Source organism: Cervus elaphus, chromosome 7 (assembly GCF_910594005.1).
Source record: "Cervus elaphus chromosome 7, mCerEla1.1, whole genome shotgun sequence".
Classification (NCBI taxonomy): Eukaryota; Metazoa; Chordata; class Mammalia; order Artiodactyla; family Cervidae; genus Cervus; species Cervus elaphus.
The window spans coordinates 47,911,983-47,939,497 of NC_057821.1; the positions used below are offsets into that span (position 1 = coordinate 47,911,983).

The following is a 27,515-nucleotide window of genomic DNA, read 5'->3' on the forward strand; positions in this document are numbered from 1 at the left end:
CCTTACAAGGTTCAAAGCTCGTTCCATACATTACCTTGTTTGAGTTTCTTTAAAAGAGCTTAACTAAAAAGAAAAACATCCATGGAGTTTGTTTTTTAAAAAATTGTTTACTGCATCTAAGGAAAATACCCTACCTTTAAGACTCACTAAACACATGTCAGTGGAAATATCACATATCATTAGTTACCCTCCCAGGGCTGCGGCCTGCATGCACAGCTTCCTGGCACACCTCTGCCCCCATTCTGCACGAGTTATTTACACACCTGTCTGGCCTGCTCCTGGAGAGCAAAGTCCCACATCTCAGCCACTTTCAACTCCTACACGCACCTGACAACAAAGGGCTGTGCACACAGAAGATCTCTAATGCATGTTTGTTTGGTTCAGGAAAGGGGAAGAAAAACAAAGGCAAATCAAAGGCTGGTATTTCCAAAGATCCATCAGGTAGCACATTTACCTCACCCGAATAGTGGGCAAAAAATGCTTTTCTTTTTTCCTATCAATTTTAGAAAGAAGGCTTCCTCTGAGCCTTCCTTTTGTCCTCCCCCAGAATCTTCGGAATCAGGGCTCTAATCAAGGCCCACTTCCTCCCCATGCTTACTATTTTCACAGTTTGTTGGTGAACGGTGGGGGCGGGGCGGGGAGGGCAACCCGATCACAGATCATTAACTTCAGAAAAGAGTTTGGGGGCCACCCCTGCTCAGCCGCTTCCGGCAGGACAGCCTGTGACTTGGAGCAAGTTAGTTAGACTGGAAGATCACAGCCACCTCCCGGGGCTGGCCTGATGCTTAGAGGAGCCTCCGAGGCTGCAAGCCCCGCGGAGACGAAATCCTCCTGCTGGGTCGCTCTTACATGGGAGCAGCGACTGCTGTCGTGAAATGATTCTCAGATTTCCCTTTGATTTTTCACTTTGTGGTTTTTGCCCCAATTTATAATCTTGAACTTTGCCCAGTTCCTAATTTTAAGGATATCTTGCAGCAAATTGAGGGTAGAGTGAGAAGCAAAAAAAAAAAAGAAGAAATGATGACTGAGTATTAAGTGTGAGGCATTTCAGACTTTTTCAAGTAATTTTTAATTCCTAAAATTATCTATAAGATCTAAAATAAAATTTGAGACACTTCAAAGAGAGTGATATGTTTTAACTGCATGAAAGACATTTTTTGAAAGGATCAGAAAAATATGCTTCCTTTTCCTGTATTAAGAAGGGATGAGTATTTGACCCTTAAAAATTCAAAGCCAAAATAGGGATTTGTATTTTGAATTCTGTCCCTATATGAAAACTTACATTCCTTCTGATGTCTGTAAAAAATTTTTTTAAAAAGTCATGTAGAAGTTATCTAGTTATCCACCAAGAAGTGAAAAAACTGAAGTTGTTAGTCTCTCAGCTATGTCTGACTCTTTACCACCCCATGTCAAGACTCTGAATTCCAAGCAAAAGCTTAGGCCTATGGGCTACAGCCTCCCACTCCCGGGTCATCATCTCCATGAAATCCAGATTTCGCATTCCTGGGGTCTCTGAAGGTCCTGGATCCTCCCCAGCCCAGGGTGTTGGTGATAAGGTCCCCGTGACGATGGGGCATGCTGGCATTTTACGAGATGCTGTCTCTCGGAATCCCGGGGTCTGTAGGGCAGTGGTTTCCACATCAGAACCACACCTGCCCATTTTCCCAGGATTGCAAGAGGGAGACAGAGAAAAGCAGAGGGCGGGGAGCAGGGCCCCGGGCACCAAGGCCTCAGGACTCTGCCACTCCTTCCAGAACCTCTGAGAAGTCCGGAAAGACTGGTTGGCTGAGAGTTAGACTCCCCAAGACACACCCAAGCCCTCCTGGGATCCACCCCAAGAAGTCGGCGTGGAGGCATCAGCAGTTTTTGCCTTTCCCAGGACATTTCAGCCACCTGAACAAGAATGAAATGATGCCCATATTTAGAGGAAAAATTAACTACTTGTTGGAAGCTGTTCTGTAGATCTGCCCAGCAATTAGTGGGCTTAACTGCATTCCTCCGCAGATGGAAACTCTACAGGAGTGTGAAGGGAAGAACACAGTGGTTACCAAATACATCCCAGGAATGCAGCAATTTAAAAAGAAGTGAAAACTCATTGGATAAAAGCGTTTACAAGGAGAAGAGATGTGAAAAGTTTGATCTTTTCTTGAGCCATGGTGGTATACTGGACTCAAAGGCAGCTTAACTACTAACTCGCTGTGTGACCCAGGCCAAGTCGTCTAACTACGTTATCCTCAGTTTTCCATCTGTGAAATGGGAAGTTTGTCGTGAGGCTTGAGATAACAATATCGTGGGTGTTTGTCCTGTGATGATGTAACTATTATTAACCACGGGTGTGATATTTGTATCAAATATATTACTTAAACTTAGTCACTATGTAAGTGGTATCATCTGCCTTATATTAAGCGACACTGAATCTCACTTTGCCATCGTTTCCCAGAAAAACATTTGGAAAGATCATTCTATGGGTCACCCACCCCTGAGCCTGTTTCCTCAGATTCTCCCCTGCCTCTCCGATCCAACTCTGAGCTGAAGCTGCCACTCCATCATATCCACCTCCTGTCCCACTGCCACCAAACTGGACCAGACTTTCATCACTGCCCCCCTTCGCTGGTACAACTGCTTCCTTAAGGCACCCCCCCCCCCCCAAACAGTGCTGCCGTGAAAATAGTCCTAGAGCGCTCTGGGACAGTCTCATCTCTCTGCTCCTTCAACGGAGATCTTGACTGGCTTGGATGAAACCTGAAGTGGGTCTCCTGTGCCTACCCAAACCTCTCCACCACGGAGTCAAGCTCTCCCAGGCTCTGTCCCAGCAGAGCCTCCTCCTTACCTCTTTACTATTTCCCCACTTCAGCAAATGCTCCATCAGGAGACCACCACTCTCTAGCCCTTGAACTTGCTCCCGGTTTTCCACCTCTCACATTTTTCTCCTGTTCTTCCCTCCCGCTGGAGCACTCTCTGCCCACCTGTCTTTACCAGCTGAAATTCCCCAAAGTCCAATTCAACCACTGCCTTTATAATGAAGTCTTCCAAGTGCCGCCAATATAGATGTTATCGTGTCCCTTGTGAAGCCTGAGTCACCGGCGCCCCTCCGGTGTAACAGAGTACTTATGTCCTTATCTTCCCTTAAGGAGCATCTGCTCCCTTCCAGAAGCCCTTGTATCTCCACCTTTGAATCTGCCGGACACCTAACACACAGCAGATGCCCAGGAAGCACTGGCTGAGGGGACACACACATGCCCTTGAGCTTTCATCCTGGAAGGACAGGGCTGTCCAGTCTCCTAGACTTCAGCTCCCGGCCTGAAGGTACAAGAGGGCAGAGGGCAGGCGGACGAGCCCTGAGTGGACTCTGGGATTCGGGGCAAGTCTTAATCTCTTTATCTCTCAAGTGGGAAAGTGAGGTTTATGTCCTCCCCAGCATCCCCTTCCCACTCTAAAATTAAATGTAAATATGCCTGTTTCATCTCATGCTAAGAAACAGGCTTCTTTTAAAAGGTAGTTTAAAATAGGTATCAAAGAGGGAGGCTTCCCTTCCCTCAGACAGTAAAGAATCCGCCTGCAATGCCTGGAGAACCCCATGGACAGAGGAGCCCGGCAGACTCCAGTCCATGGGGTCGCAAAGAGTCAGTCAGAACAGAGCGTCTGAGCACAGCAGAGCAGTGACCACACACGTTCTGGTTTGGAATTCGCTGAGTTCTGGAGAAAAGCATTACCATTTTATGCACATATTTCTGTGGCTTAGTGAGTGTGAAGTGAAAATCGCTCAGACGTGTCCGACTCTTTGCAACGCCATGGACTATGCAGTCCATGGAATTCCCCAGGCCAGATGGAGTGGGTAGCCGTTCCCTTCTCCAGGGGATCTTCCCAACCCAGGGATTGAACCCAGGTCTCCCGCATTGCAGGCGGATTCTTTACCAGTTGAGACACAAGGGAAACCCTTAGTGACTGTATTTGGCTGGTAATCCTCCTACAAATTCCATACTTTCATCAGCAGAAGATCTAACTGGAGGACTTGGTTACTTGGCCACCAAATTTCACTACAGATTTGTGATTTCTACAGGAAAACGACTAGAGTAATTCTGCCTTCATTGAAAACAGTAACGTCCTACACAGGAAAAATCCAAAGTTTAAATTTTCAAAAATAAACCTCTTTAATTATTAAGCATGTGATATGCACTAAACTTGAAAATATTAAGTTAGAGCAGCAGAAGTAAATAAAGTCGTTGCAGACTCCATGCAGCCTAAAACAAAGATGAAAAAGACAACGAGGGAAGGAGGGATTGTCAGAGTGAGCACCATCAGGTCCTAAACAGTGACAAGTGTTACTAAGAAAAGGACCGACAAAGACAAGAGACTGTAAAGCCACGGTCAAAGGAAAAATAAGATTTGGGCTCTGTTCACACTCAAATCAATGTATTTAGGAAAGGGCTACATGCAAACATTGATCATGCAAAAAAAAAAAAATCACCAATCCAATTCAGTCAATAAAGTGGGAGCTTCAGAAACAAAGGAGTTTAGATTCAACCAGTCGCTCTCATGCTGGTTTTTAGGGGGGGCTTCTTGTTTTTCTCTTGTTTTTTTACTTTAAAAACAAAGCACCTCAATTTAGAAAAACATCCGGTCAGAAAAGTGCTTTTTAAATCCTTCCTCAACATTCATCTGGCGGAGGGCAGGTGGGTGAGAGATTGCATCTTGCTTCTGCAAAGTCCCTGCCAGGGACTAATAAACTCCCTCAACACAAGACCGCAAAAAAAAAAAATCCCTGGAAAACAGGTGCGGTGTGGGCAGGGACTGGCTGCAGTCAGTCGAGGTTTTAGTAAAATGCAGACCTTGGCTTCTGTGGGCTTTTGTGTGTGGCTAATAATGCTTGGCCTCTAAGGGCAACAGCACCCGCCAGGCAGCGGCAGGCCAGGGGAAACTCCAGTCCCTGGATCCATGTAGACCCCTGGCCACATGCCGACTGAGGCCCCCCACTCACCCCTCACCCCCCTGCTGCCCCTCCGCGGGCAGCTCCACAGCAAAGAGCAGAAAAACCACCTCCCTCCAAGTTAGGTCATTTTTCACTTGAGTCAGTTTTCCCTTCCCGCAGAGATGTAAAACTTGAGATTTACAAACAGCCTTCGAGTTGGAAAAACCAAACACACAAAAATGATGCTCTACTATGCGAAAACGCTGAACCTCGCCGAAATTTAAGGTTTCAGTGAAGAATTCTTAAAAACCAGGTGTCTTTTTATGCAGTTCATTAACCAAGATATTAATTACAAATTTACTTCTACAAGAAGCCAAGGGAGTGAAATAGTCCATTAACAAAAACGCGTGTTGTCAATTTAAAACATAGAATAACAGGAGTATTAAAAAAAGAAGAAAAACAACTTGGTTCATAAAATGCAAGAAAGAAGTGGCCTTGCTAATTCTGACTTGGGTTTAAATGGCTTTAAAAGCATGGAGGGATTTAAAAGCATGTGCTTCCCAAATACTGGACGACTTGGAGGGAGAAGTAAAGTTTCGGATTTAATGGCTGGCCAAGTTTTCAAACTAACTTAAAAACCTAAGTGAAAATGAGCAAAAGTTTCTTCCCAGCCTCCCGAGTGGCTTGACACATTCTTCCTGGAAACCCCCAGGCGCATTTTGCTCATTAAAGAAAGAGCTGCATCCAATCTTTTAAAAGAAAATTAGTAAGAAAAGAAAGAGCGCCAAGATTGAGACGGTTCTTTGGTCACTCAAAAAGGGCAAATAAAATTTCAAGATGCTCCGGGAAGATAAAGAAATGAATAAATCGAAGCCGAAAGCACGTTGCAACTGGAGTCCGTCCCGCCTCCAAAACTGCTGGCAAAACAAAACCCCCGGGAGTGGTTTCAATTTGCTCCTCCCCAGCCTAAGGCCACAGAGCAAGGTCGGCAAAGTCCTGGAACCCAGGCCTCTTTCCCCCAAAGCCCTACAAGGCAAGGACTTGAAGGGGGCGGAAAGGCGAGTGAGGGCCGAGAAATTCTCACGATTCACGTGGGCGACCCCGGCTCCAGGAACCGGGTAAATGTAGGTTTGTTATCTTTCTCCGCCCCCACCCGAGTGACCCCCTAGCTGATTTCCCCGCTGACTCGGAGGCAGACCTGGCCCTCTTCCCACGGCCCTCCCCGGGGCACCCGGACCAGAGCACCCCCGGCGTGGGGGGTCGGCGGGGGTGGGACGCGGCGCCCCGGCTCCGAGCGCAGGAGTCTGCGCCCGCCCCCCGCCACCGAAGTTGTTTCTCCGGTGCATTTTAAAAACCAGGAAACAAAGGGCGCAGGCGCGGAGCCACAGGTGTGCTCCCCAGCCGGGGCTGCGGCGCGGCCGATTCGGGCTGGGGGGCCGAGAGGCGCGGAAACAGGTCGCCGCCCCCGCCAGGAAACTCGGTCTAGGTAGCAGGAGAGGCCGATGAGGCGGAGCTTTCTCGACCCGGGACCCCGAGCGACCGGGACGCGCAGCTCTACACAAAAGCTCCCCGGGTGGCCGAGCTGCCCAGGCGCCGCTCCGGACGGGGTCTCGGGGTGACCACGAGTTGGCGAAGAGCAGTAGCGCCCGCCGAGTCCACCACCCCGGCCAGCCCGTAGGCCGGAGCCCCCGCTTCTATACTGATTTACTTTTGGTTACAGTTAGAGAGGTTGGCTTTGGGGGTCGCAGCCCCGTCCTCCTGACCACCCATCTGCGGCCCTAGACTAAGGCGACGCCGCGCTAGGGATAGTCCCGGGGGGCAGCCGGGACACCGGCGCCCCGCCGGCACCCTCGCCGGCCGGCCGCGGGAGCGTAGGAGCTGCTCCCTTCCCCGGGCGCACGCGCCCACCCCCGTCGGCGCTGCGCGCGCTGGACAGCCGATCCGGCCCCAGCGCGACCGAGAAATGTGCACAGGACCTCGGACTGACCGACCGTCCCATTTCGGGACCTGAGTTTCCCGGTCGGTCACGGGTCCCTCCCGGTCCCAGGGTACGAGAGGAGGGTGGCGGCCCCGGCCCGCGCACCCGCGCGCCCTGGGCCGGCCGAGTACCCACCCGTAGCCGTCCGAGTTCTGGTCGGTGACGGTGCAGCGCCGCGAGTAGTACATCCTGCTGGTGCCCCCGCCGCCGCCGCCGCCGCCGCCGCCCCCGCCGCAGGTCATCTCGTAGCGCAGGTCTGGGCCGGACTCGGCGCGGGTCATGCGGCCCAGCGTGTTGATGCGCGGGTGCGAGCCTCCGTTGCAGCTCATGTCGGCGGGTACTCGGAGTGCCGCTCAGCGCCGGGGCGGACGCGAGGGCCGGCCGGCTCGGAGAGGGCGAGGGGCTCCCGGGAGACGCCCCACGCCGGGGCTGAACCGGGGACGCAGAAGGATCGCGAGGACGCGCCTCTCCACTGGGGCCGGCCCGGCCGCTGCGAGCGCGGCAGACGGGCGGGGGTCGGGCGCCGGGGACGGGCCGGGAGCGGGAGCTGCGGCTCGCAGCGCGGCGCGGGCGCAGAGGAGCCGGGTCGCGGGCGGGTGGTGGTGTTGGTCGGCGGGGGCGCGAGTCTCCTCCCCGCTGGCGCCGGGCGCCGAAGCCACACCTGGCCGGTTTCTTCCCAGGGCGGGGTGCGGCCGCCGCGCCTCCCCGCCCCGCCGCGGGTGTCACCGACGCGCCCCGGCCGCCCCTCCCCACCTGCGCCGCCGGCCCGCGGCTCCGCCCTGCGCGCGGGGCCTGAGTAACTCGACAGGGCGGGGGCCCGGGACCCGAGCGCCCGGGGCGCGCGGCGGGCCGAGGGCAGGGCGTGCGCGCCGCCCCGAGCTGGAGTGGCGGGGAGGGAGACGCCCCCCGCCCCTTTTTTTTTGAGGATTTTAGGGCCCCCGGGGCGGAAATAAGCTGAAAAATAAGTCATTCTATTGCACAGTTACTTATTAAACATTTACTTTTGATTATCCCTGGAAACGGTGCGGGCTAGGAACTATTGAGGAGAGAACGCTTAGATGATGAGGTTATGTTTGGAGGCTTTTTAAAAATTTTCTTTTAGTCTGGTAATTCAAAATATTGAAGAAGTCCGTTTTCCGACGCGTGAAACAAGTCCTTAGCCAGAATCACTGCTTTCCGGGGAAGTGTTCACCGTAAATAACTAATTTCTTTGGTATGATGATAAAAAAGGAAAACACTACGGTTTCCATAGGGCACCATGAAACTATAAACTGCAGTTTCTTTCATTCTGCCTGATGATGATCAGTCATCTTAAACGAGAAATTGCAAAGATTGCCACCCTGAGACCGTTTCCAAATTGTATAAAAGAACTCGGGGACCACTCCTGTCTTGCGCGCCCCTGGGCAGCAGCTCCCTGGACCCATCCTTTTAGAAACAGCTTTTCCCACAAGCCAGGGAGCTTCAGCCTCCCTGAGAGCAGCAGAGAACCCTGGACAGAGATTGTCCACTGGCTACAGATGAGTCAGGCGGAACATTCCAGCGACTTCATCTAGGGCCCCGCCCAGTTAGTGCCTGAGTGTGACCCACACCGCGGTCTCTGTCACACCGTCCATAAAAAGCTGTTTTTATACTTCGGAAACAGTGTTCAGTTACTCTGTAATAAACACCATTTAAAGATCTTTATAATAAATACGTGTCGTCTCTCTAAACAATGACAGTTAACTCATCTTCTTATACAATATATTTCTGCAGTGTTTATCAACTGAAAAGAACAAAAATCAAAGTGTATTTGTATGTATATGTATAAACTGAAACTATATTTGTATGTGTATGTATTAACTTAAAAGAATCAAAAATCAAGCTATCTTTGTATGTATATTTGCATGTTGTAAAGAGAATGGAAGTTCTCTAAAGATTCCATTTTATAGCACTCTCAATTTCCCCTCAATTTTTAGGCACAAATCTCAGACAGCATATCCTTCTTCTCCACCATGAACTGCAGAGTTCACCAGCCCAAGTCCAAGCAGTTAAAGATATCATGAGATAAAAGTTTACCAGTTAGCACACTCAGTAATTCCCAACATTTTCTCAATTTCCTCTTCTAATAAAGGCAAATGTGATAAGTGTTCAAAAGATTTCACAAACACAGATATATAGACAACAACGTTCCCCTGGAGAAGGAAATTGCAACCTGCTCCAGTATTCTTGCCTGGAAAAGTCCATGGACAGTGAAGCCTGGCAGACTACAGTCCACGGGGTCGCAAAAGAGTCAGACACAACTGAGTGAGCACACACACACAGTGACAAGAACAGTGTTTCTTCTGAAACTGAATCAGTGGCTGGAAGTCAGCATCAGTACAAGTGGCTGATATCCATGGGTGGGAGGGGAGAAACCTTTCCAGGGTATCAGTCCATAATGTGTAGTAAGAAGGTCACAGTAGAAGTCTCCTTAACCACAACACTCATCTGTGAACCAGCTCCCAGTGTGGTGAAAGCTCTGCTCAACTGGGGGAGGGAGGCAGGGTAGTGGAGGGGGGTCCCTCTCAGAATTCACACTGGGTAGTCCATGGCACCGTGGTGAAGAACCCACCTGCCAAAGCAGGAGACACAAGAGATGTGGGTTCAATCCCTGGATGGGCAAGGTCGCCTGGAGGAGGCCATGGCAACCCACTCCAGTGTTCGTGCCTGGAGAATCCCATGGACAGAGGAGCCTGGAGGGCTACAGTCCATGGGGTAACAGTCAGACCCAACTGAGCGTGTACACACACACAGAGTCTGGACCCAGTGTCACCCAGACTCGCAGAGCAGCCCAGCAGTTACACAGGGCTGGCTGCCCGTTGTGTCCTGGCTCACCTGACTGCCTCCTGCGTTCCTTCTGATGTTCCCAAGAATGCCACTGACGGCCAGGTGGCCAAACATGCCGGGCCTGGGAAGACAATGATGTTCATTTACCTTTCTCTAAGGAAGACAGGAGGAGGAAATAAAAGATGGACATGACCAGTGGAGCCAGACATGCACACATTTGTTGTCTAAATGGGCTGTCTCACCGGAGGCTCACGGTGAAGGCTGGGGGTCAGAAGACCGCCCTCCTGATCTGAGGGCTCCAATTTACTTGGTAACAACTCTGTCTCCTCAGGTGCCAGGGGGAATTAACACCTGCCCTCCAACTTTCCAGACCTACGTATGTGGGTGTTCAGTCGCTCAGTTGTGTCCGAATCTTTGCAACCCTGTGGACTGTAGCCCACCAGGCTCCTCTGTCCATGGGATTCTCCAGGCAAGAATACTGGAGTGGGTTGCCATTTCCTTCTCCAGGGGATCTTCCGAACCCATGGATGGAACCCACGTCTCCTGCATCTCCTGCATTGGCAGCGCAGAATCTTAACCACTGAGCCACCTGGGAAGCCCTTCCAGACCTACAGTGAGGATCAAAGGAAAGATTAAAATATGTGAACATTCTTGAAAAACATAGAAAGCAAAGGTAACACTCATTAAACCAAAAGCTCTTCACTGGGTATGAAATTTTACTGTGTGAAACTTTAGTCCTTCTCTCTTTACCCCACATGTGACTCAGTAAAACTCCCTCTTGGAGACATTTAGCATTCATTTAAAAAACCAGGGCTTCCCTGGTGGTTCAGATGTAAAGAATCCACCTGCAATGCAGGAGTCACAAGAGATGCGGGTTCGATCCAGGGAAGATCCCCTGGAGAAGGGAATGGCAACCCACTGCAGTATTCTTGCCTGGAGAATCCCATGGACAGCGGAGCCTGAGGGGTTACAGTCTATGGGGTGGCAAAGAGTCGGACACGACTGAGAGACTGACATGAACACACACACACACACACACACACATTTAGAAAGCAGTTATGAAGCATCTACTGTAGGCTCACTGCTGGTCACTCACGGTAGGATTTCATCTGCAGCAGGAAAACAAATAATTGCAATACAATATTAGGTCTGCTGTTATATGGTATGTCTTCAGAATTTCTGGGGCACAGGAAAGGGGTTAAAAAGTAGCTTTTTTTCTTACAACTAGGTTGCTGAAGTTTAGAATCCAATGTCTGGCACAGTCCTCACTAGCTGACCTGAGTAAGGTCAGCTATTTTTTCCCTTCCACTTGTAGATAGGTCCCCTTGTACTGTTAGAGACACATCACTGACAAGTCACTTTCTCTCTAGCCGACCTTAAAAATGACCTTGCGGTTAGGAAAGAGGCATCAGTCGTATCCTGAACATATTTTTCAAATGAAACAGAGCCCCTTGATTTCAATGAGATTAAGCGGAACCATTTACTTGCTCAAAATCCATGGGACCTATCTCCTATCTCTTTGGGGATAAATGATAATCCTTTACCACAGAAAAGATTTACAACTTGTGAGTTAAAATAGCTGTTCTTCCTGCCTGCCACAGAAGTAGTATCCTTTTCTTCTTTTTTGGCCTCACCATGAGGCTTGAGAGATCTTAGTTCCCTGAGCAGGGATCAAACCCAGATACCAGCGGTGAAAGCGCCAAGTCCTAACTGGACCCCTGGGGAATTCCCAGGGAAGGAGGATTGTTTAACAAATTAGAACTACAGAAACTAGGATTGGAATTGTGTGTGTGTGTATATATATATATAGCTATCTTATTTTTCCATTTTTATGAATAAGTTAGACTCCTCCAGAAATCATAAATCTGTGTTCTCAGTATTATAAAAAATAAGACCAATCTCTCCTAAAGTTGTTGAAGCTATTCAAAGCTTTAAATGAAGAAAGCAGTCTCATAAACCCACAGAAATTCCATTTCAGAAATGGGAAAATGTTTGTGAAATATATAAATTAGCCCAGAACTCTCTTTTCCTTGGTTCAAGGGTCCAGGAACAGAAGAATTTTTCTGTTTGTAGTGGTTTTTCGTTTTTGCCAGAGGAGGGGGATTAACTTTTCAGAAATTGCAGAGCTGAAAGAAACATCTCAAATACACTTTCTGTTTCTGTACCGAGGACTTGCCCCTTGGTTTGGGGACAGATGATATCTGATAAATTGCGTGTTTTGAGCATGTTTTTTTGACTCCCTTTAGCTGGATAGCACAGATACTGGAGATTCATCTGCCCTTTCCTGCCTAATCTTCTTTCATTAAGAGCCCAAGGTTGCAAGATCAGGAGGCTGGAAGTTAAAGGCATGGCTGACGACATGCACAGGTATGGCTCCATAGAAGACACCTACACCCTTGGCCAAGTGACTTCTAACCACCAAGCTAAACAATAACTCACATTGATTTTCTTGGGGAAGCATACAGTCACTGAATAGGACACAGGAGCCAAATAAGCTAGTCTTCAAAATACGCTCTCAAAGGAGTTTTCTAAGCTCACCCTTGTGAGGGACTACCATTCTACCATACTGGGGCTGGAGCGCTTCCTCAAAGGTCTGCAGAGTCAAGATACAGATACTAAGCCCTGTTGTCAGCCATTAGCACCACACGGATATATAATGTGCTAACAGGTCCATGAAGAAAATTATGAAAAGCTGCTCAATATCACCAGTTCAGTGGATGTGAATCTGAGCAAACTCCAGGAGACAGTGGAGGACAGAGGAGCCTGGCCTGCTGCAGTCCCTGGGGTCGCAAAGAGTTGGCCATGACTCAGCCACTAAACAACAGCAACACTCAGCCTTTACTGAAAGAATTCAAAATGTATATTCCACAGAGGATTTCAGAAATGAAATCTGCTTTGAAGAACGTTTATCCCAGGTGCTTTCAAAACTTTGAGAGCCTCAGAGCTCTCTCTGTCAAAGAAACCCTGTGAGGAGAGCCAGCAGCTGGCTGGGTCGTGGTGGGGCCAGGCTGGCCGTAGCCTGCTGGGATCACAGTCCTACCCACTGCGTTCCCTCAACACGAGAGCCTATAAACCAAAAACCGCAAGTTAGGGACAGGGAAGAGTGAGTCCCAGAGGGGCTGAGAAGTCTCCTTGAGTTACTTAATACGTAAAATGTCAGCATTCTGTTTCCAGTCTCTGCACTTTCCACAAGGTCAAAATTCAGGCATGAAAGAATATCTTTCTGAGCAATGATTGGTGTTACTTTGAAACCAAAAACCATCAGCTGTTATTTTCCTACACTAGACATAGGATGTTTGGTAGGACAGTGACAATAAAGTAATCAGCATGCTTTGCAGAAGCGACATCAAAAAGACTACTCATCATTTTTAACCATATTCCTATAGGTGAGCTGGTTGTCTTTCCTGACATCCTCAAGTCACAGGGCATATTTTCGTTTTGGTTTGGTTGTACTGTTGTTGGTTTTTAATATAGCCTCCATCTTTCAGGAAAAGTGAAACTAGAGATTCATACACTAACAACGTTAAGTCAGAATGGAAATGAAGCCATAAATGACCTGACACCTAACTTTGGGTAGAGTCTAGGGCAAACCAAATGTCACCTACTGTCTGAAGTGATCATCTTTCCAAACTGTAGACATTCACAGGCAAGCCAACCATTATCACTTTATCATCATGAAGAATTTATTGCCTACACCTTGTTTCTCTGCTGCAGAGAGAAGTGTCCACATAAGGAAGTTTAAAGAATAAGTTCCTTAAAATGATAATAGGAAAACACACAGGGAGCTACATTCAATGTCCTGTGACTAACTATACTAGAAAAGAATATGAAAAAGAATACATATGTATAGCTGAGTCATTTGGCTGTATAGAAGAAATTAACATAACATTATAAAGCAGCATTCAATAAAATTTTATTTTTTTCAAATAAAAATTTCAATAAAATTTTAAAACTAAAAAATTAATATTACAAAATAAATTTTTAAAAATTCCTGTCTTCAGTTATGTTGACAACTAAAGCAGCTAAAGCAGGAGACAGAATATGAAACAGAAATCAACTGGTAGTATTACAAAATCACAGAAAGTGGGAATCTAAATAGAGCAGGAGCTAGGGGAGGGAAATAAAAAAACATCTTAGGCTTTGACTGACTCTCCTAACATCTAAGTTTATGATAGTTTAATTTTGTCACAGACTTGGAAAGATTACAGACCATCAGGAAGAAACACTCCGAACTCCTGGTTGTACACAGTGGAAAGAGGCCGTGAGAATTTACACTTCTTGCCCAGCTCTCAGCCTGTGAGGGCAGACCTCAATGTGAGCGGAAAGTTTGCTAGCAGATCAAGCAAGAGGCTTGCTTAGAAGGATGAGGCTAAAGTTGGGATTCCCCCACCCTTCGATTGTAACAGTGTGTATGTTTGCTGTAGGATACTCAGAGACAGTAGAAGGGAACATAGAACAGGCAAGAAAATTTCACCTAAAATATACAATCCAGACCAAAGCAATCAAGCTAAACAATTTTTGTAGATGTCCTTCTAGTTTTTTTTTCCAATAATTTTTTTTTAACCAAACTGATGTCAGATTCCCTATACAGATTCATTTCCAATTTCTTAATTTAGCATTATGTCATGAGCATTTTCCAACCTCATTTAAAATGTCTTGTTAGTATCGTTTTTTTTTTTTTTTTTAAGGGTATTATTTTGTTGTTGTTTTAAAAAGGCTTCTTAAAAGTGGTAAGGGGCAATTGCTCGAGCTTTCTATACAACACACCTCTGTTCTAGAACTTTCACATTAATGGCAAACAGCATTCCCTGTGGATGAGAAACAGAGAGGGTGAGGCAGGGCTGGAGCAAGGAGCAATCCAAGGGAGGTGGTTATGACCATCCCCAAAGGCGTGTTAGGGAAACAGTCCTGCCCGAGGGACGCAGGGAAGTGCTTGGAGGGTCTTCCCAGCGATCCTTCCTTAGCCCGGCTTCCCTTTAGCAAGAGCTGGGCTCAACAAAAAGTCATCCAAAATCGAGAGGAGACTATGGAGGAGTGTTTCTACTGCCATAAATCAATGCCCTTGACATCCAGTCTAACTTAATTTGTGCTTTTCTTTTTACTGATTTGCAGAATTTAACCTGAAACATTTAAACCTTGCTGACATCAGCCAGAAACGTTTCACATTCAGGAAAAAGTTATAGCACAGTTCTGAGGCAGTTTCAGCAACCCCTGAAGCTGTTCTGTCTTGCAGAGGTGGGTGTGGAGAGCTACGCGTCATTCCCGTGAAACCTGTCTGACGGCCCCTGGGAGTTGTAACCACTTAGCAATTTGGCTCCCGGTGGAATCAAGCAAAGCATCTGGAGTCCTTTCCCACCCTGGCCCTCAGAAGAGATGTCATCTGTCATCTCTGAACAAGCTTTTGTTATTCTTTACTGAATAAGGCAAAAAATAATCTCTCAATTTAAAATCCGAATTACTGTATTCCTAAAACAAAAGTCAGTATTCCTATTTAATGTATTCCTGAGAAAATATGTAATACACAAAAGGAGGGTTTTAAAACCTCCTTTTTAACTACAGAGGGACTTGACTTGTAAGAGGCACTTATATTAATATTAAATACACTTTGATCTCAGAGTTATCATTAAAAATAAATGTTAAGAAAATGGTTGTGTAAATCTAAAATTTTTTAAAAGTTTGAAGAAAATGAGAGTACTTGCATAGACTGGAGGGAAAATGTAAAGTAAAAAAGGCAATTTTTAAGTCATATGGTCAGATTTTTAAATTAAAATGATAATTTTTTACATTAAAAATATGATTACAAGACATATAAACTTAAAACATAGATGTTATCACTGAAAGATCTTCTTGTTAGAATATACATTTCTAGTCATAGATCTTTTAAATAAACGTGCAATTTTAAAAGAAAAGCGTAGCCTTTGTACCTGGTTTTGAAAATAAAATAAAAGTGAGGTCCTTTAATACTTGAGTCTTAAAAGTCTGATATTTATCAGTATGCGAAAAATAATTATAACTCAATTCATTTGTGCAGCACTTATAGTTTTTATTTTAAAAAATCGTTTAAAAATACAGTAACATAAAATTCACCCTTTAAACCGTTTTTAAGTGTATAGTTCAGTGGCATTTAGTACATTCACAAAGGTGTTCGACTATCACCAGCATCCATCTCCAGGATTCTCCCATCTTCTCACACAGAGACGGTCCTCATACACGGAAAACAAACTTACGGCTACCAAAGGGGAAGGAGGGGGAATAAATTAGGAGTGTGAAGCGGGTGACAGAGGATGAGGCGGTTGGATGGCATCACCGGCTCAATGGACCTGGGTGAATGACAGGGAAGCCTGGTGGACTGGGGTCGCAAACAGTCGGACACTTAGCAACTGAAAAACAATAACAGTGGGATTAACAGATAACACACTGCTATACATAAAACAGATAAGCAACAGGATCTACGGCACAGAAAACTACATTCATTATCTTATACGAACCTATAATGAAAAAGAATCCGAGAAACACACATATATATATAACTGAATCACAGCGTTGCTATATACCTGGAACTAATACTATAAATCCAACTATACTGCAATTTAAAAAGTTGATAAAAAAGTAAAAGTCCTCATCACAGGAAAAAAAATTGTTTTTGTAGCTATGTACGGTGACAGATGTTGACTAGACCTACTATGTGCAGTGAACATTTCAGAGTATATACAAATATTGAATCATTATGTTACATGCCTGAAACTAATATAATGTTCTGTGTCAATTACACCTCAATAAAAGTATTACAATTTTTTTTTCCAAAAAGATATTGCAGCCTCAAAATATATTTTTTAAAAAGGAGATAACAAGAGAAAGAAAGGGAGAAATCCTTCCTGGAATTTTCTGACTTGCTCTAATTTGGGTCCACTGCTCTCCAGACCTGCTCCTCCACTGTTGAGGGGAAGTTCCATCCTCCCCCTAAGGGTCCTCGTTGCCTGTTGAGTGTTGGCAGGCAGGACCCTGTGTTCTGGATTCCCGTGTCTTTCCCTCTCTTAGTTCACTCCCTCATTTTGATTGCACACATCTTCCACCTACTTTACTTAGAAGTGCCTGGGAGACAAATTTTTTGAGAATTTGTGTGTCCCAAAGCATTCTTTTTCCCACTGCTGCACATACCTAGCTGATAATTTGGTTGGGTATATGGAAATCTAGAACAGAAATAATTTCCCCTCTGATTGTTGGAAGTCTTGCTCCACCATCTGCTGTTTGTGGAACTGTGGTCAAGAGGTCCAAAGCCACTTGGGTTCTTTGTACATTTTATGAAACCTTCAGTTATCAGGATGTTCTATCATTTTTCAAACACAAAACTGGCAGGAATGCTTCTGGTTGGCTGTGTGGTAAAGAATCCATCTGACACAGGTTTGACCCGGGAAGACCCCACATGCCTCGAGCAAACAAGCCTATGGGGCACAACTCCCTAGCCTATGCTCTAGAGCTTGGGAGCCACAACTTCTGAGGCCCACACACCCTGGAGCCGGTGCTCCTCGACAAGAGAGTAGGCCCTGCTCGCTGCAACTAGAGAGAAGCCTGCGCGGCAACAAGGGCCCAGCACAGCCAAAAATCAGTTCAGTTCAGTCACTCAGTCGTGTCCGACTCTTTGCGACCCCATGAACCGCAGCATGCCAGGCCTCTCTGTCCATCACCAACTCCCAGGGCTTGCTCCAACTGACGTCCATTGAGTCGGTGATGCCATCCAACCATCCCATCCTCTGTCGTCCCCTTCTCCTCCTGCCTTCGATCCTTCCCAGCATTAGGGTCTTTTCTAATGAGCCAAAAGTAAAAATAAATAAATAAAATTATTTTTTTTAAAAAAACTTGCAGGGGAGGCGGGTTCCACCTAAACATCCTTCTTGCATTCCCCCAATGCCGGAGAAAACAAGTATATTGTGGCTGGCAGAGAGTTTTGTGGCAATAAAAATCAGCAGTCAGTAAACATGGCAGTTATAGGACGAAAATGAAAGTGAGGCTTTTTCAATTTAATAAATATGGTCCATGAATGAATGGACTCCCCTTAAGAATAGGGGAAAGGAAGGCCCTTTTCTTTCTTTCTTTTCTCTCCTTTCTTCTTTCTTTCTCTCTTTCACCTGTATCCCTTTCCAGAAATGGTTCCTTCATCGGGAAGAGTAACTTCCTCCACAGACACACAGACCTCCTTCCTGAAAACGAAACACAGGCAGGGAGCCCGCTCCAGCGCCACCTCCAGGCTCCACCTGCTTCCTCCTCCTCAGGGGATGTGAGTGAGGAGGGGCGGGCCCAGGCCAGCCCGGGTGACGGCAGAAGGAGGCGGGGCCTTAGCTGGCTCCTCCCACCCGCCTCCCGGCTCTTGTTCACCCCTCTGTCCGTCAACCCTGTGTCCCCACCCCAGCCGGCTCCCCCTGCTCGGCAACCAGTTCACCTTCCTCCTTGCAGCTGAGCCTCTCTTGGCCATTTACCTGCTCGGTTCAGTTTTTCCTCTCTAGGAGTAACCCATTTCCACTACCCACCCTAATCGAAGTACTGTTTTATCTTCCCAAGTCTCCAAGATGGAAAAGCCCCGCCTGGACCTCAGATCACCTCTCTTCCTTGACTCTGTTGATGCCACGTTTTCCATGTTCCTCGGGAATCCGACCCTCCAATTTCAATGTCACCTCTGTAGCTAAACATTCACCTGCCATGGTTTTTAAAATGTCATCTCGTACATCTCAGAATCATCAGTATGCATGTTGGCAAATGGTTTAAATGACCACATGAAGAATTCATAGAGACTAGGTAAGACACAGAGACAGCTAGGCTCTCCCTAATCTCTGCTTTATTTTTTCCTTTGTTGTTTATTGCTACGTCATGTCTGACTCTTGCATTATCATGGACCATAGCCCACCAGGCTCCTCTGTCCATGGGATTTCCCAGGCAAGAATACTGGAGGGGGTTGCCATTTCCTTCTCCAGGGGATCTTCCAGACCCAGGGATCAAACCTGTGTTTCCTGCATTGGCAAGCAGGTTCCTTAACACTGAGCCACCAAGGAAGCCCCATTATCTCTTTTATTATGTTATTAAACTGTCTCTCCCTATTTCCATAGTTGTACTAAGATCACGGCACGTGGTCCAATCACTTCATGGCAGATAGAGGGGGAAACAATGGAAACAGTGAGTGACTTTATTTTGAGGGGCTCCAAAATCACTGCAGATGGTAACTGCAGCCATGAAATTAAAAGACGCTTCCTCCTTGGAAGAAAAGCTATGACCAACCTGGACAGCATATTAAAAATCAGAGACATTATTTTGCCAACAAATGTCCATCTAGTCAAAGCTATTGTTTTTCCAGTAGTCATGGATGGATGTGAGAGTTGGACTATAAAGAAAGCTGAGTGCTGAAGAATTGATATTTTTGAACTGTGGTGTTGGAGAAGACTCTTGAGAGTCCCTCGGGTCACAAGGAGATCCAACAAGTCCATCCTAAAGGAAATCAGTCCTGAATATTCATTGGAGGGTCTGTTGCCAAAGCTGAAACTCCAATACTTTGGCCACCTGATGTGAAGAACTGACTCATTGGAAAAGACCCTGATGCTGGGAAAGATTGAAGGCAGGAGGAGAAGGGGACGACAGAGGATGAGATGGTTGGATGACATCACTGACTCAATGGACAAGAGTTTGAATAAGCTCCGGGAGTTGGTGATGGACAGGGAGGCCCGGCGTGCTGCAGTCCATGGGGTCGCAAAGAGTCGGACATGACTGAGTGACTAAACTGACTGACTATACTGGTCAGGGACTCCGTCTGCTCGGAATGGACACGTGGTGTGGATATCAGTTTCCTGCTCCAGACTAACCTTCTGAAAGTTTCCCTCCTCACCTTATTCACCATCTCGAGATCACACTGACTCCCTGCTGGCAGCAGACAAAACGCACACCCCCAGCCTCAGCACCCAGAGCCCTGCACAACCTGCAGACCCTCTACCCACGCTGCACTTCTCTGCTTCTGTGCCTCGGTTCCTGCCCACCCCCCAGGGCAACACTCACCCACCTTCTCTCTGCATTCTGCTCGAGTCACCTTAAGTCTCGCTTCTCCATGAGACCCTCCCAGCTCACATGGCTCATTAATAAAATTCATCCTACAATCTTTCCATCCTTTCATTCAGCAAACATTTTCTTTTAGTACCTATTATGAGTCAGGCCTTGTGCCGGGTTCTGGGGAAGCATAAATAAATGTCATCCTTTCAATGCTGATGGGATTGACAATCCAATAAAACAAATAATAGCCACCGTTTAGCTTGCACATACCAGGTCCCAGGTGGAGTACAAAGCATTTAGAACACATTGTCATAAGCCATCTTCACAATAACACTGTGAGGGAGGTATTATAATCCTGATTTTATTGACAGTAGAACAGAGGCTCACTGGGGTCAGGCAATCTGATCATGGTCACTCCAACGGTAATCAGCAGAGTCTATAAAAACCTGCCCTAATGTCTGAACTCCTGGGTGACATTGTGTCTCAGCTCTTTCTGTCTCCTTCCCCTCTTCCCACTCTTTTCTCTGAGCTCAAAGCTTTTGATAATTGATCAAATACCACATGTTTTCTCTCTGCATTTTCAGAACTTTTAATCTCTCATGTGCTTAAATTGTATTTCCCCAGCTAGACAGAAGGAGTCAGGAAAGGATGCAGTCAAGAATAATGCAATGGGGATTTCCCCCATGGTCCAGTGGTTAAGAATCACCCTTGTGACACAGAGGATATGGGTTCCATCCCTGGTCGGGGAACTAAGAGCCTACATGCTGTGGAGCAACTAAGCCCACATGCTTCAACTACTGAGCTAGAGTGCCACAAAAAAAGAATATTTTGACTTTTACAGAAAAGGACTCAAAGATCCCAGTGACAGCAGCTTTGCAATGACGACACCTCAACGTTTTATGCAGCTTGGAGGAAGTCGTCCGTGAGTTAAACATAGACTGCTAACACTCTCAAACAGTGACCCCCAAACTCTTAAATTATGAGGACTACTTTATTATTAAAAATTGCAAATCTGCACATAAGCAAAATCATGCTTCTTTTAGCAACCGACGGAGGAAGTACATAATGAGAAACACTCCATGCATATAATGAGGTTTTGAAACAAATTTATGTTTTATGAATCACAATCACATCTTCCTACTTTTGAAAAATAGTACAGATAGATGTGGGCTTCCCTAGGGCTCAGTGGTAAAGAATCCGTCTGCCAATGTAGGAGACGCAGAAGACCCAGGTTCAATCCCTGGGTTGGGAAGATCCCCTGGAGAAGGAAATGGCAACCCACTCCAGTATTCTTGCCAGGAAATCCCATGGACAGCAGAATCTGGTGGGCTACAGTCCCTGGGGTTGCAAGGAGTCGGACATGACTGAGCGGTTAAACAACAATGCATAGGTGGAAAGCGCGATTTACGCAGCTACAGACAACATTGGAAAACCCGTGACAGAAGCCCTCTCCTTCTCAGGCGTCCCGTCCCAGAGACTAGAAAGCATTGATCTGTGAGTCTGCTGACCCTGAGCGGAGAGTGGGCAGGGTGAAGGCACCTTGGAAAGGGGCATGCGTCGCTTCTGGGTCTAGAATTCTCTATGGGGAGGAATGTTAATTTGGGGCTGAACTCCGATACTGATGTCTCTTCCGTATTCAACAAGGATACAAAATGGGGCCTTGCGGGATTGGGCGTGGTATCTCAGCCCACAGAGGACACAGCATAATTACTGCAGGTGTTAAAGGGATTTCCAGCAGTGAGTTCCGTCAGATAAACTTAAATCCCATTGAGCGAGTTCATTTGGCCTGCCTCTTTCCTCGCTGCATTCCAGGCCTCAGAGGAAGCCGAGCTGACAGGTATGAGTTCTGTCAGCTGGAAATGATCCAATGGTCAGCTGCTGACAAGATGTGTGCCTCTGGAAGAAGAGAATCACCCTCCACCCCGCGCCCTTGGGCAACCTCTTATTGTCACTCTTCTTTGTGGCCACGGACCTGCAGGAAATCATTTGACACACACAACTGACAACTTATTGCACAACTCGAAAAGACTATTCAACATGTTTTTCATACACTTACTGAGTACTTCCTTGAAGAGGTCTAGGTATTCTTCTGACATGAGACCTTTTTTTTTTTTTTTTTAAACCAGAAACTTGTCTTTGTTTTGGCGGAGCCATAAGCATATGGAATCTTAGCACCCTACCCGGGGATTGAACCCACGACCTCTGCATTGGAAGTACAGAGTCTTAACCACTGGACCACCTACATGAGACTTCAAATCTCACAGCAACACGGAGATGTCCATGGGTGATTCTCACTCTTGCTGTAGAGCTAAAAGGACAGAGGTCGGCTAAGTGTGAGCCAGCCGTTACCTCCAGGGAGGCAAGCCCTGGAGGACTATAACGCATTGTTGTTAATTAACCAGCAAAGAGATTGGGTTTAATTTATAAAGTAATAATCAACTGGATTTATGACAATCTAACCAATCCAGAATTTGTCCTGATTTATTATAGAGAAACATGCACAATACTCTTATCTTTATCCGAAAATGCATTTAGAGTGCTATAATATACAGGGCATCATTAAAAGCACCAATATTCTATTTTAGGAAATCAAGAGTTTCTTGTACACCGAATTTCCTGACACAGATCACACGTCAGTCTGTGCACACGTGCGTGCTGTGTCTTGTCCGACTCTGGGCAACCCCGTGGAGTGTAACCCACCAGGCTCCTCTGTCCCTGGGATTACCCAGGCAAGAACGCTGGAGTGGGTCGCTGTGCCCTCCTCCAGGGGATCTTCCCAACTCAGAGATCGAATCCATATTTCCTGCCTCTCCTTGCATTGCAGGCAGATGCTTTACCGCTGAGCTACCAGGAAAGAGCAAAGGGTTTTGAGCCAGCCAGAAGCTGAACCTAGAATCTTCTGATCCATGGTCAGATGCATTATCTATGGCGAGGTCTCCCTGAGTGTAAAGCACAGAGCTCCTCCTTGGAAAATCCAGCCTCTAACACAAAGCCTGGCACATAAAAGGGCTCAGGAAATGAATAAATGAGTTAATAAACATGGCGCCTGTGCCTTCAACAAACAAATGCATAACCACAGATCCCCTCATTCATGGAAAACTCAGGCCTGACCCTCAGGCTGGTCATCAAAAAGTCACACATGCTGATGGTTGGTTTTGCTATCTGTTTTTCCCCTCCCGGGTCTGGATTTCCTGGTGTTTATATCAAAAGCACAAGTGAAAAAGGTATCCTCTGAAGTTATGTGTGATAACTTATGTGTGATAAAAGTTATGCCTTTTGGTGATAAACGGTAAAACCAGTTCAAGGCAGTGTGTGCCGTGGTGATGAATACTGGAGAGTAGGATTTGTTGAGGAGTGTCTGTGTGCTAGGAGAGCATGGAGTGGAGAAGGTGGTCTTCTGAGGACAGAAAAAGGAAAACAAGAGATCAAAACAGAAAAAGGAAAACAAGAGATCAAAACAGAAAAAGGGTATTTGTGCACCCTCAATGCCAGTGCATTTGTGTGCACACTCGCATGCATAGTCTACAAGCGCACAAAATTTGCAAACATATTTGGCTTGAAGTTGACCCACAAATAATCCATGAAAGGCACCAGCTGCCTGGAGATGTTCACAGCACATCTTGCTTCCTCCGTGACAAAAGGATTAAACAAAAAGACTGACTTCACCTATGGGAAAGATGCTTCATCCTGTGAGCTCCATGGCTTTGCATCAGGCCGGTGGGACACGCTGAAGCAAAATAGCATCTTTAGAATTATGATGGCTGACATTAAAAAAAAAGGCGGGGGTGCTTCCCTGGTGGCACAGATGATAAAGAATCTGCCTATAATGTGGGAGACCTGGGTTCTATTCCTGGATTGGGAAGATCCCCTGGAGGAGGGCATGGCAACCCTCTCCAGTATTCTTGCCTGGAGAATCCCACGGACAGAGGAGCCTGGCAGGCTACAGTCCATGGAGTCAGAAGAGTCAGACACAACTGAGCGACTAAGAACAGCAGACATAAAAATATTACCAAGGAAGCTCTATCCACTGGACCAGTTTAAACTGGTTAACTGTGAAAATGGGAAAGTTCAAAACTAGACCATACTAGTGGTTTGGTGGGCTTCCCTGGTAGCTCAGCTGGTAAAAAAAAAATCCTTCTGTAGTGCAGGAGACCCTGGTTCAACCCCTGGGTTGGGAAGATCCCCTGGAGGAGGGCATGGCAACCCACTGCAGTATTCTTGCCTGGAGACTCCCCATGGACAGAGGAGCCTGGCGGGCTGCAGTCCACGGGGTCGCAGAGAGTCGGACGCGCCTGAGCGCAGCACAGTGGTTTGGTGTTAAGAGTGGTGGTGCTTACCTTGGGTGGGAAGTAACCAGCGGCTTTCTGGGGTGAAGGTGAGGTTCCATGTCTCAGCCTGGAGACACAGTGTGTACCTGGGTATAAAAATTCATACACCTGTATACTCATGATTTGCATGTATTGATGCTTATATGGGGACTTCCCAGGTGGCGCTAGTGGTAAGGAACCTGCTTGCAAATGCAAGAGACTTAAGAGATGCAAGTTCAATCCCTGGGTCAGGAAGATCCCCTGGAGGAGGGCTTGGCAGCCCACTCCAGTATTCCTGCCTGGAGAATCCCTTGGGCCGAGGAGCCTGGTGGGCTACGGTCCATGGGGTCACAAAGAGTCAGACACGACTGAGTGACTTAGTGTGCACGCACAATGTATGTATATTATACTCGAAAATTTACTGAAAATGCCTACAGAGAAATGTCAAGGCTATTTCATTGGCAATTGAATCTGAATAAAAGAAGAAGCAATTTCAAAACTATATACATTCTCTCTAAAGAAGGTGACTGGTGGTTAGAAACCAACAGTCAAGAGTAGAGTGCGTCTTCATGAGGCAAGTGTTTGGCGCGTCCCCAGGAGGAGAGGAGGGAACACGGCCTGCCTTATTAAAGTGGAGCTACACTTTCTGTGGAGCCCAAACCGATCGGCCAGATAAACGTCTAGGCTCTGCAGGTCTCACAGTCATCTAGCCAGTACTTTGCTAATTGTTTTCTTCTCTGGTGTGATTAAAGGCCTTATTCACCTGCTGGTAAACAGTGAATACAGAATAGTGGCCATTAGTCAAGGTCATGGGTCACCTAAGAGGGTGGCTCAGTGGGTGTGTCTATGGGGCTGAGCGCCTGGTGGTTCGGCGGGGTGACCTGGCGGAACACAGCTGCCTCCCCACCACGTTCTTGCTCAGAAGGAAACGCCCCTCTCCTTCCCCACCGGCACTCCTGGAGGAAGACGGCAGACCACGTTTGAACACGGGCCGGGGGGCGGGGGGCGCTCAGGTCCCTGCTACTGGGGCTGCCACCCCTCTCCTAATCCCCACCACCCCCCAGCGGCAGGGGCAGGACCGTAAGAACCAGTAGCTCCCAAAGCCTTCTCTTCCAGCATCCGCCCTCAACCTTGTTTTCTCCAATTCCAAGAATTGGCAGAAGGGACAAGTCATTCCCATTTAGGAAAAAAAACAAAAAAAAAACTCTTAAAGGCTTTTTGTCATTTTTTCATACTCCGCACTAAAAGTCTTTGCATCACTGCATGAAAAAGCAGTGAGGTTTTCAAGTTAAATGTACCTGAATTCCACAACAGGACACCCCACTGCCTGCCCAGAGACAATCCCATCTCTGTCGCTAATAGACCTATAATACAGGACTGGTACCTGTCGTCACCAAGCTGTATGTTAGATGCCCAGAATTTATTCATCTTGTACCTGGGGTTTGTACCCTCAGAGTAAAAGCTCCCCATTTCCCCCACTCCTCAGTCCCGGGAACCACCACGCTACTCTGCTTCTCTGAGTTTGTTTTTTAAGATCCCACAGATAAGCCAGATGATACAATATTGTCTGACTTATTGCACTTAGCAGAACGCCCTCAAGGTCCTTTGAGAGCCTCCTTTTTGTTTTGTGTGTATGTGTGTCTGTTTTGATTGCGCTGGGTCTCAGGTTTGGCAGGCAGGATCTTCCTTGCATCACGCGGGTCTTTCCTTGGGGCCCACAGACTCTCTACTTGTGGCGTGCTCGGGTTAAGTTGCTCTGTGACATATGGGATCTTAGTTCCCGACCAGGGACTGAACCCAAGTCGCCTGCCCTTCAGAGAGGATTCTTAACCACTGGACCATCAGGGAAGTCCCAAGAGCCTCTTTTAAAGAACAATTTATTGCTGAACTTTAAGCTGGAAAGTCAATAGAAAAACTGGAAGAATTATACTTACATCACCTTATAATGTATCAATACTTATATTAAGAACCATATAGAAATTGATCATCATGCTATATGCTGCTCCCAAATGAAAACCAATAGGACATCAATTAAAAAAAAAAAGAAAGTCTGAAAACACAAGGCGTGGGAGAAATCACAGGAAGGCAGATCTGGGCTCCTGACCAGAGAGGTTCTGGAACTTATCCGACATCACACAGCAAGACGTGAGTCATGGTCTTCAGGGTCCTTCCCACCCAGCCCAGGGCTGTGTCCGCTCCCCCATGTGGCCTCCTGGAGCTAACTCATCATCTTACAGTCATGCATGGCTTGCAAAGCCAAAGAGCCCAAAATGGGTTCAAATCTAGATTTTCTCATTCGCTAGATTGCTGATGGCAGTGATTCCCACCACACGCTCTGTATCAGGTCATCTGAAGGAGCTGGGAAAACATACGCGTTTCCTGGACTCCTTTTCCATGGATTTCGACTCATTCATTCCAGGGTGGGGCCTAGGCATTTAAATGTTTTAATACTATCCCCAGGTGAAGCCAGTTAGATGAAAATCAGTTCTCCACGGCTCTGGTTCTCCAAGCCAGGTACCCACTGGAATCACTCGGGGGAGCTTCAAAAGCTACAAGCCGGAATCCCATCTTCACAGGTGTGGATTCACCTGGTCTGAGGCTCAGCCTCAGCACAAAAGCTGGTGACTCCAGCCTGTCACCACAGATGAGAACCACTGCTCATGGGCTCCATGAACCTTGAATCTCTGTATCAGTCACCTCCCAGGGAAACTTCAGGGACCTGCTCATGGCCATTCTTAAAATTCCAGAGCTGACCACGGATAATAAAGGCTTGCTGATAGACTTGGCTGATGAGGCTTAGTGTTAATGGACAGGTGAGAAGGGAAGGGCGAGCCTAAGAAATAACGAGCATTTAGCATGAAAAGTTCCCGAGGGTGGAAGATAGTCAGTCAAGCAAATGTTACCTTATTTACAAACGCCCAGGTGGCCCTTTTGGAGCAGTAGAGGCTACCCCTCCTAAGCCTGGGATCTCCATAGTCCCAAAGATGTTTCGAGAGTGGGAATGAACAAATTCTACCAACCTTAACTAATTCCTATCACAGACAGAATCACTCTTGACTGAGTCTAACAGTGATTCAGGCTCAAGGCTCTGGAGAACAGGACAACTAACTTACCAGACGCTGTGGTCTGTAGGGGAGAAACTGAGGATGTGATCATGGAGAATATGGCCCACCGGTTGGAGTTCATACCCAAGGAGAGCTATTTTCCTGAACGGATTTGAGAAGACTTGTTGTTCAGTTGCCCAATTGTGTCCAACTCTTTGTGACCCCATGGACTGCAGCAGGCCTCCCTGTCCCTCACCATCTCCAAAAGTTTGCCCAAGATCAGGTCCATTGCATCGGTGATGCCATCCAGCCATCTCATCCTCTGATGCCCTCTTCTCCTTCTGCCCTCAATCTTTCCCAGCATCAGGGAAGATGACTAAGAAAAACAATTTTCCCCTTCTACGTTATTGAACAAGAATAAGCGAACAAGTAGGCTAGCCAAGCTG

The 27,515-nt window shown here is 46.9% G+C and overlaps 1 protein-coding gene and 1 long non-coding RNA gene across 3 annotated transcripts in view; one reads left to right on the forward strand and one right to left on the reverse strand.

The window, feature by feature from the left end:
* Positions 1-7,597, reverse strand: part of LOC122697621 (desmoplakin) — a 44,132-nt gene extending 36,535 nt beyond the window's left edge. The window contains exon 1 of one of the 2 annotated variants that reach the window (XM_043908591.1): positions 7,023-7,597. In XM_043908591.1, the coding sequence (XP_043764526.1) occupies positions 7,023-7,216 (194 nt within the window). In that variant the 5' untranslated portion in view covers positions 7,217-7,597. The remainder of the gene's footprint in view (positions 1-7,022) is intronic. The other variant, XM_043908592.1, reaches the window with a different exon arrangement.
* Positions 5,729-15,331, forward strand: LOC122697622. The gene is made up of 3 exons (XR_006342120.1): positions 5,729-6,033; positions 11,939-12,059; positions 14,926-15,331. It is a non-coding gene; the product is annotated as an uncharacterized LOC122697622 (long non-coding RNA).
* Positions 15,332-27,515: the final 12,184 nt, after the last annotated feature.